Genomic DNA, 10,183 nt, shown 5'->3' with positions numbered 1-10,183 from the left:
GTTAATTTATGTTGCAACTTTACATTTGTTTAGGGTGAATTTTCTATTTTTCTCTTCGCCACGACGCTGGTATTCTTAGGTTTAGACACAATACCACCGTGTCAGGGTTAGAATAATATCAGGGTTTGACATAAAATACCCTATTTGTCGCCACGATCTCTGAGGTAGATGGTCTAACCCCCCGTGAAAAATATTCAGTTTTGGCCTGGAAATATCTCCAGGTGTCCTTGAAACTATCCATCTGTGTGATTCAAACTGCGGTCAGCCGTTAGGCAGCTTTGTCGACTATAATAAAACCACCACCTTCCCCTCCACCCCCTGATGTCAGAGTCAGCTAATAATCATTTAATGTGGAATATGTCACGTTTGGCATGCACGTCAACCTCAGACATCTCTGTGGTTTGCAGAAACGTTAACTGCTTAACATTAAATCCTCGAGACTGGGCTGGAAGATAACGACCGGATTTTCATTTTTGGTTGAACACGATAACCCTAAAGCAGGCGTGGTTAAAAGCTCAGAGAAGAAGTGAGTAGGTGCACTTCTGAGGGAACTGAAAGCTTCGGTGAGTCGGTGCTGAGGGAAACTGTAATGTAACGGATACCTCAAATAAAAAATAAACTAGTTCTCAGGAGAAACTTGTTTTGTTGAAATATAAACCAAAATATGATGATGATTGCTTTCCTAGGGTGCACAATAAACACAGTGAGACACAGAAAGGAGTATTTATGTAAAATTAGCCAAAATATAAAATCTGTTGGATCATTAAAATGTTTTACAGGGCTGAAGCAACCCCTGCTGTCAGGTGATATCTGGATCTGAATAGATGTTATGATTGCTGTTCTGTAATTAAAAGCCCATTAAGGCAGAGGTGGAGCTCTGGCCTCTGATTGGTGGGAGGGAGGCGTTAGGCTGGGTGTGTGAAGGGAGGAGGGGGGGTTTCCTCCTCCTCAGCGCGCCGGGCCACAGTTCAGCGCGTTAAGAGCGCAGAGCAGCAGGGAGACTCTCACCTGTCCTTCACCACCGCCCTTGCCGGGATTAATGTTTCCTCTCCGCCCGCACAGAGCCGCTCTCCCTCTACATGACGCTTGGTTCTCCTCCGTGATTTCTTCGCCATGAGCTGCCTGGATGTGATGTACCAGGTGTTTGGTCCTCAGCCTTATTTCAGCTCCTACAGCCCATATCACCACCAGGTACGGATCACACACAAACTGTGTTAACGAGCTGACGACTTCACAGAAAGCACAGAAAACTTTATTTTGTGCTTTTATTTTGAACTCCACGGAACCGCCGATGGAAACTTCTTTACGCGCAGATACTGGGGATTACGCACATATTATTGCACATGCATTCGTTAGTTGTGGATGGTATGGTTATACAACTTAAAACACTCAACTCTCACAGACTTTAAAAGCTCTTTATGTCGTACAAACTGTGTTAGACACGCTGAGAATCAGCCTTTAAAACATCGCACGACGTACTCCGTGTGCGCGCTGCGTGGAGGAACTCCTCCGGTGCGTAAAGCTCTAACTATGAAGCGAATGTAAAACTTTTAATTGGGCCACTTTTACTATATTTATGTGTTTGTTAATCGAATTCCTCCAGTTTTAATAAGACTACTTCCTACTTCCACTACAAGTCCGTGCACAGATAATTGTCCGTCTCTCTGGATAATCAGCAGTAGAAGGAAAATATGTATTTTGTTGTCCCTTTAACGATTACACACCCAAATAAGCTTCTTTAAATTCAAAACTGACAGATATAATGGGTCATGAAAATAATTTCATATTTTTAGAACTTGGCTCGGTCATACATTGCTGAATATAATCATTAACACACAGCGTAACGTCTAATTTCCTTCTTACTGCGCGTAAAACAGGTCACTTAGGATCAGAATCAGTTATATATCTCATCGCGTTTTGCCTCATGATACCACGCTTCCCCGCATAATTGTCAAACTAGATGCCAGATAATTAAGAAACAGTAATAATTTCCCTTTTGAATGTCACACGTGTGTCAGTTTGAGCGCAGCAGGTCAGTGTGAGGCCTTTCTAAACCCGTTAAAGGTCTTTTTTTCACTCTGTTAAAACCTCTCAGTCAACATCCAGGAATATTTCACATAGTGCCAAAACCCACTTTGTCCGTCACCTGAACAGACTCTGGATCAGCTACAGCCTGCTCGTTCTGCACACCACACTTAAATAGTATGTATTTCCACTGGTTATTAGCAAGATTTTAATAAAATCATCGCTTTGCATCATTTATCTAATACATTTCTCATATAATATTATTTTCAAATATTTGTTCAGTGTCTGAAAGTAACTTCTTTTCATGTTTGTCTAGTTTCTGCACTATGATCTCTGACTTTTTTTTTTTTGACTCTAAGTAAATTTAAAAAAAGCAAAAGTTTGAAGGTCTTTCAGTCATTGTGTGCAGCAGTAATAAGTGAAGAAGGTACAAATATTATATTTGAATGATATTAACACAACCATAGTGCATTACTAGCTGTAACTGACAGTCATTTAAACTCCAACACCAACTTGGATGAATGTATAAAAGCCACAACCTTGGGTTAATGTGTATATATAATGTATTTCTATAATTTAGGTCAGTTTGCGAATAAATACCTGGAGTTTTAGGTTACTTTATTTGCTATTACACACATTCTGTGCCCAGCAAAGAACATTTTTAAAAGCTCATTTTTATGAGGAATAGAGGTCAAGTGTCACACATTCATTTATAGCATCTAAGATCAAGAAAACCTCCATTCAAACATTTAAAATCTATGAAGAATGATAGTGTGCCAATAGGACATAAGATAGAGACATACCGTTTCATCACACACATTTAAATCGATCTGTATGTCCTTAGAAACTGGCCTTGTATTCCAAAATGCAAGACCCCCAGGACGGCGGCAGTCGGCTCGGCCCCCAGGCGATCAAAGAGGAGGACAAGGAGCTGCCGCCAGGAGCCGAGTACCTGAGCTCCCGCTGCGTCCTCTTCACCTACTTTCAGGGAGACATCAGCGCCGTGGTGGACGAGCACTTCAGCCGAGCCCTGAGCCACACAACTGCATACCCCGCCTCGAGCAGCCACAAGGCTGTACGAGGTGTGTATGACTGTGTGTGTGTGTGTGTGTGAGTGTGTGTGTGTGTGTGTGTGTGTGTGTGTGTGTGTGTGTGTGTGTGTGTGTGTGAGTGTGTGTGTGTGTCTGTCTGTCTGTTGGCATGGAGAAGCCGGTGAAACGAGCAAATGCTTTAATGCTTTTTTGGATATTCTGGACTGTTTGTCATGTGGATTGATGTAATTTTGGTTCCTTCAGTTGTGCGTTCGAACAGCCAATATCATTTCCAGGGATGAAGTATTTCACCTTGGTGTTTCATAGATTTCCACATGGTGAGATCTGATCAAATGTTGTCATTCAAAGATTAAAAAACAGATAGAAAATGAGACTTTTGGTCCGGAGAACAAATCTTTGCCGTCGCACTTTTTTGCCGTCAAGATCCACTGATATTGGATTTTAAAGTCCTTGGCACATTTGATCTGTGTGTCTGTCGAGTTGAAAGCCACTAAAACATCGACTTCAGTGAAACCTATGAAACGCTGGAATGCTTCTTGGATATTCTGTTATGTTTTTGCTGTAAACTGATGTAATTTCGGTCCCTTCAAGTTGGGCAATTTAACAGCTAATATCATTTTCCAGGATTCAGTACCTCGTCTTGGTCTCCACTTGGTAACATTTGATTAAATATTGTCATTTCAATAAAAATAAAACATAGAAATAGAACGTTAAAACATGAGTTGGAGCAAATAACATGCAACAAATACTGCATATTATAAAAATATGGTGAAGCTCAAGTGCTGCATGTTTTAAGTAATTTGTCAAATGACTAAGCATTTTAAGTAGCTCTTAGGGATTTCTCAATTTTTTTCATTTTTATTTTATTGTGTCTATCACAAACTTCTCACGGACGCCTCTCTTCAGTGTCACGTCAACATGGGAATCTTTTATATTGATCTTGATCGGCTACAGAGATAAGGGAGAGCTGTCTTAAACGGTATCTCCTAGTTTTTTATATGAATATAAAAAGATGATAAAAAAAATTATACAGAGGGATTAATGTCTTTGTTGTTTTTTTAACAATCTTTTGGTGAATCAAAAAGTAATCTGTTCCCTTAGTTGACAGCTGACTTTTCATTTAATTTCCTGCACCTTTGTGTAATGCAACAGATCCAGCCACAAACAGGAAATGCAGCACTCTGAGATTTTAAATGCACATTGTTTGCAGGATTTTTCCCCATTTTCTCAAATCAACAAAGTATTACTGCTCTGCATGGGGATATGAGCCTTGTACCAGTGGAGGGCAAATTTCCATTATTGTCTGCATTAAAGGACAATATTTTTTTTTTCATTCTTAAATATACAAGATGCTGCACCTTTGCTCAACATCTCTGAATTCCTGAAGTTGAACATTTCTAGGGCTGCAGCTAATGCTTATTTTCATTATTTAGCTGTGCTTGTTATTTCCTCAACTAATCAATGAATTGTTTAGTCTATAAAATGTCAAAACACATTGAGAAAAGTCTGTCAAAGTCTTCCCCAGTCTTGAAATTGCTAATTTCTTCTACCAACAGTCAAAATACCAGGTCATAATCATATAACAGAAGAGACAAAAGCAGCAAATTCTCACAATTAAGAAGCAATTACAGACAAATATCTGACGTGATTGTTTTCCGAGGTGTTTCAAACAAAGAATTTGTTATCATCTCATTTGTTCTACAAAATATATAATAAGTTATAACCAAAAGACACATCTGGATGCGATTTATCACAAAAAGCTTCTGATTAATAAAAAGGAACGTCTGTCCGATGATTTGAGAGGTCAAGAATAAAGTTTCAGCCTCACGTTATAGAAATTGTGGTGACTTAAATGAGGCTAACTCTTTTTAGGGAGAGTAAACAAGATACCTCTATAAAACAACCCTGCTAATGTCTCCCCTCAGATGGATCATTCCCGATGAGCCAGAGAAGTTTCCCTCCGTCTTTCTGGAACAGCTCCTACCAGCCGTCTGTCTCCTCCACGCTGGGCAGCGCTCTGTCAGCTCCCCACACAGACCTCCCCTTCCCCGGGGACCCGTACTCCTCCCTGCACAGCCACCTCCACCAGTCCAGCCCCGACGCCTGGCACCCCTCCCATCACCACCACCATCACCACCACCACCCTTACTCACTAGGGGGCGCTATAGGCTCCCAGGGCTCAGCGTACCCACGCCCGGGGGTTCATGAGATGTACGGCACGGCGTTCGACCCGCGATACAGCTCTCTACTGGTGCCGTCGGTGAGGCCTCATCACCGCCTGACGTCGGGCAGCTCAGTGCCGGGGCCCAGCGCCTCGCCATGTGACCTGGGGGGGAAGGGGGAGTCGGGGACGGGGTCGACCTGGAGCGGAGCATTTGCCGGAGCTGGAGCGGAGATTGGACTCAACATGGACACAGGTCAGTTCTTTCCCTCAGAACTTATTTCAGCTAAGGGTGGCATCAGCTGTTACTCCAGACAGAGTCGATTTCTACCCCTGTCGATGAGATTGTGTTTTTTGCCCATGTCCACCTCTCTGTTTGTTGAGTGGTTGGTTTGTAAGCACGATTAGACAAAAACTACAAAACAGATTTCCAGGAAACTTGGATGGCGGATGGGTCTGGGCCCAGAATAAACCCCACTGATTTTTTGCGTGGATCGGGATGAAGAGTTTTTTTTAAAGGGGCACTGCGGTAAATAATAATGATAGCAACTGAGATTAATTTCAGGGCAGGGTCTGCCACATATAAACAAAGTAAAACAGTATGTAACCTGCAGTAGATGAACATCAGGTCTCCCCCTATGTGGAGAAGCCTTTTCCATTGGCACCAAATCCCCTCAACCATTCCTACGCACAAGCAGAATGCAGTGCCGGAGGAAAAAGGCTGTTTCAATAGCAACTTAAAGCACCAAAAATATTCAAAACATAGTTTACATTTAAACGGAAAAACAAAAATGCCTCTGAAATAAAATGCCCTGCTTCCTGCCAGTGCTACACACTGACAGTCATCTTCTGCAGGTAACACACTGACTGGTGATGAGTACCTCATAGATCCCCACATCAAAAGCCCTGACGTATCCCTTAAATCAGCACCTGGTTCACTTCACTGTCTCCACCGCCGCCTCTCTGCTCTGCTGACTTCCCTCCCTGTGTGTTAATGTTTCGGAGCTCAGCCGAGGAGAGGAAAACCAATGTGATAGCAAATCACACCAAAAACGGTAAAAAGTACCAATAAAAGAACTGTTAACGTTGGAGCTTATCCAAACTATAAGAGTTTTCCCCGTCACCACATTGCCACATTTTTCTATCAACCATCAAAACACCACGATCCACTGATATAACAGAGGATACGTTAAAGAAGCTGCTACAAGCAAATATTTGAAGAATTACTTTCATGTTGTGTTTGTTCTGCAAAACAAAAGATGAATGAGATATCACCAAAAGGCACATTTAAAGAGGATAAATGCTATGGTATTTTCGTAAATATTTCATAATTTAGCCTGTTTCCTTTACATCCTTGACTGTTGTAATGTAGGCAGCTGGTTATTCGATTAATTTATGAACTTCACAACCATTCAGACTAGTAATGAATTATCCCATTATCTGATTAAATAAAAGCAGCATTAAGGATGTTAAGCATAAGCAAGTAAAACCTTTATAGCATGAAACCAGATTTAAATGAAGGGTTTTTTTTTTCCCTGCCCCAGATCAACTTACGACAAGTGGTCTGAAGAAACAAACTGACTGTCACTCAGCACCTTAACACCAGCTGTCAACTTCCTTTTCTGCTGTCCTGCTTTCATCCCTTCTCTGCCTCAGGCAGTTCCTCCTGCTTTTATAAACAAGACGTTTGCACTTCTTTTTCTAATCTCCCTTTTCTCTTCCTCCACTGCCTTCTCTTTTCTTTTCTTTTCCTCCTGTCTTTCCTCCTCTCTCAGGTCTGCAGGCACAGGATAAGAGCAAGGACTTGTATTGGTTTTAGAGACTGCCGAGACTCTCCCCCTCCCTCTTCACCTCCTACTTCAGCCTCTTTCCTCCACTCCTGCTCTCCTCTGTTTGCTCTGCTGCTGTTATGGGATGACTGACAGAGAAACTGAAACTCAGTCCGATGGCAGTATTGTGCTGTAACAGCTTCTGGTCTACTTGCAGCTCGTTGTTACGGCGGACTGTGCAGCAGCAGCAGCAGCAGCAGCAGCAGCAGCAGCACAGCCCTGCTGAGCTGAACGCCAACAGTGTGGATATAAAGTGAGCGTGGAAACAAAAAGTGGACTCGCAGAGCAGAGAGGAAAATCTGATCTTGACGGAAGAGGACAAAAGACAAGACTCTTTGTGCTTCTGTAACAGGCAGGGACAACATTCCTAAACTGGAAAAAAAAAAAAAAAAAAAAAGGTCTGGGGACAGACGGACAGAGACACATGCGTTGTCAAACTCCAAAGACAAGCGCTTGAAGGACTTGGCAGGACTTGCCTCACTGGGACAACTGGGCTACAGACACTGGGAGTGTTATGGCTGGAGGAAAGGCCACGTTGGTGTTGAGGAGGCCGCACAGCAGGCGGGAGGAGTCCAAACACTTTGGTTTACATGGACAATTGGTTCAATGTCAACTGAGAAAACACTGTCAGGATTTATGGCACATTAAAGGTTAAAATAAACAGTTTGGGATGGTTTTCAACCGGAAACAAAAGATATTTATGTAACAATTTTACAAAAAGTTTCAAGTAACGGTCACAAACTACTCCAGCTACGTCCCAATTCCATTTTATTGCACGCATAATTATTCCTCTTGATTTACAAGTGTGCAGTTGTCGGCACTACTGTCAAATAAAGCAAAGCAATACAAAAGTAATTATTACACCTTTGTTATTCTCTTTGGGAAGATTAATTGGCAGTAGCATATTCACAGTTAGACTGGCATCTATCGGGCCACGTACTGCTTCTCCTCCGGATCGTAGAGTTGAGTACAGAAATATCTTGCACGCAAGTTCACAGCCTACTATGGCAGTTTGTAAAACATTCTAATACTATTTATATGTGCAACCTCGATTCCAAAAAAGTTGGGACACTGTGTAAAGTATAAATAAAAACTAGAGCCTGATCTTTTCATCCAGTTTTTGGGTTAGATATCAGGACATACATTAAAGGGTGAATAACTCTGATACAACACTTAAACATAATCATCTAAAACGACATCACTGTACTGAATCAATAAACTTTAGTGGGAATGTAATTATCATAAATTACAGGGATCTTTTTTTTCTGCATTATAATCTAAACAAAAAAATAAAGTTTTTATGTTGCACATCCACACCCATACTGATAACGCATAGAAAACTAAATGTGTTCACCGATAACAGTTTTACAAAGTTGTTCCTGAGGCCATGTAGTAACATCCTTCCAACAATCACGTGTTTCTCAAAGTGATGAACGTCACCCCATCCTTGTGAACAACTGAGCTTTTTGTGGATGCTCCTTCCATACCCATTCATGAAGCTGGTATCAAATTCAGAAGAAGGTTAAGCAAATGATCACATAATGGGTTTTTGTGTGTCTTAAGCAGCATCCTAGTGGTTTTAAGGGGGGGATTGTGGTTAGAGTATGGCACTGGGAGACTACTGTAATGTTAGTTATTGGGATGTAAGCATGAATGTGGTAATTTGCAAGTCAAATAACATCTTGACAAATAAATCTTAGATTATTTGGTTCTAAATAATAATTATCATTATTATTTCATTTCATTTTAACAAATTTAGGTTAGCTGAACTGAAAGAATTACTTACATTCTTGCTGAGCAGAAAATTAATTGACAACAATTTTTAACATCAGCTAATAATTCAAGTTATTTATCAAGTACTAGCTGCTCAAGAATTTGTTGTCAACTTTGGAATTTATTACTTTTTCTTTAGTTGCAGCACAATTTTCATGTTATTCAGACAGTCAATATGTCCAAATAAACCACATTTAGGCTATAGGCTGTGTTTAATCTAGATGTCCAGATGTCTTTTGACCTGTATATTACAGAAATGAAAAATTGGAACACCTGCTTATTTTGGTTGTATTCATGAGTCATTAAATTATATTAAAAAAAATAGTTGATGTCACAAATATCTGCTGTGTATAAAAAAAGAGATGACCTCAGGCGTTAAAACATTTTGTATTTCCTTGGAGTTTGAAACAAAATGTCAATTTGACACTGCAGCAGTCGAAGAACATATATTTTCTGTCTTTCAATGCTTCAAGTTTTTATTGTCATACGCAATCATGCACAACACACGTCGTGTCTTCTCTTCAATATGAATCGGTTTTATGAGCTAAACTGGGTATTTAACCCACTGTGAACTGCAGTGTTAACCTCTCTGTTGTGGACATTTATCAAACACAATTTTATGGCAAAAGCAGAGATTTAAAAACGTCTTCATGACGAGAGAGAGAGAGAGAGAGAGAGAGAGAGAGAGAGAGAGGAGGGGTTCCTCTGATGAATGAGGAGAACGACGGCTATTTGAAGCCACTTGACTCCTTCTCTCCCTGCTCCCATGCAGCTGTCAACGACAACTGCTCTTCAACTCGGTGGAAACACACACACAACCGCGTGCACGCACACACACACGCACACACACAGAGTATGAGAGAGAGAGAGAAAGCGAGAGAGAGAGAGACTTGGGTCACTTTTAGAGAAATTACATGGATTTACATTGATTTCCTGGAGTTAACCCTACATGTAACCACTATTTGCTTAACTCTTACGTGACCCTAACTACTGACCTAAATATCCGCTGTTTACGGGCACGGCTTTTGTCCTTAGCTGCGCCATTCGTCCCCCCGGGCTTTGAATCTTACATATGTCCCAAAAAGTAGCAAAACACACACACACACGTACAAACACATACACATCTGTATACTTAGTGTGGTCCATTTGTGAGGACCACAACTTTTACTGGAACTAAAATGGTGCAAAAGCACAAACCCATCACTAGTTGGGAGTACAGATAGAAAATTTGATTGCAAATTATTATGATTATTGATGATTGATGATGAAATCGATTATTAGAGTTTCTTCTACTACCAAAACAGAAAGACATTATATTGCCAGCGCTCAGCAGGCCTTTATTT

At 41.0% G+C, this 10,183-nt stretch overlaps 1 protein-coding gene across 3 annotated transcripts; it reads left to right on the top strand.

Annotated features, from left to right (window-relative positions):
• Positions 1-989: 989 nt before the first annotated feature.
• vgll2a (vestigial-like family member 2a) lies at positions 990-9,198 on the top strand. 3 transcript variants are annotated; one of them, XM_037086556.1, is made up of 4 exons: positions 990-1,191; positions 2,870-3,107; positions 5,003-5,494; positions 7,225-9,198. In XM_037086556.1, the coding sequence occupies exons 1-4, from the start codon at positions 1,114-1,116 to the stop codon at positions 7,296-7,298; spliced, it is 882 nt and encodes a 293-aa protein (XP_036942451.1). In that variant the 5' UTR covers positions 990-1,113; the 3' UTR covers positions 7,299-9,198. The 3 variants fall into 3 exon arrangements, with proteins under 3 accessions (XP_036942451.1, XP_036942453.1, XP_036942454.1); XM_037086558.1 differs by having other exon boundaries at positions 7,014-9,198; XM_037086559.1 differs by lacking the exon at positions 7,225-9,198 and adding an exon at positions 6,065-6,163.
• The last annotated feature ends 985 nt before the right edge of the window (positions 9,199-10,183 follow it).

The sequence above is a fragment of the Acanthopagrus latus genome, chromosome 22 (assembly GCF_904848185.1).
Source record: "Acanthopagrus latus isolate v.2019 chromosome 22, fAcaLat1.1, whole genome shotgun sequence".
Lineage (NCBI taxonomy): Eukaryota > Metazoa > Chordata > Actinopteri > Spariformes > Sparidae > Acanthopagrus > Acanthopagrus latus.
Note: the sequence above shows the minus strand (reverse complement) of the source record. Positions and strands in the feature narration are given on the sequence as shown.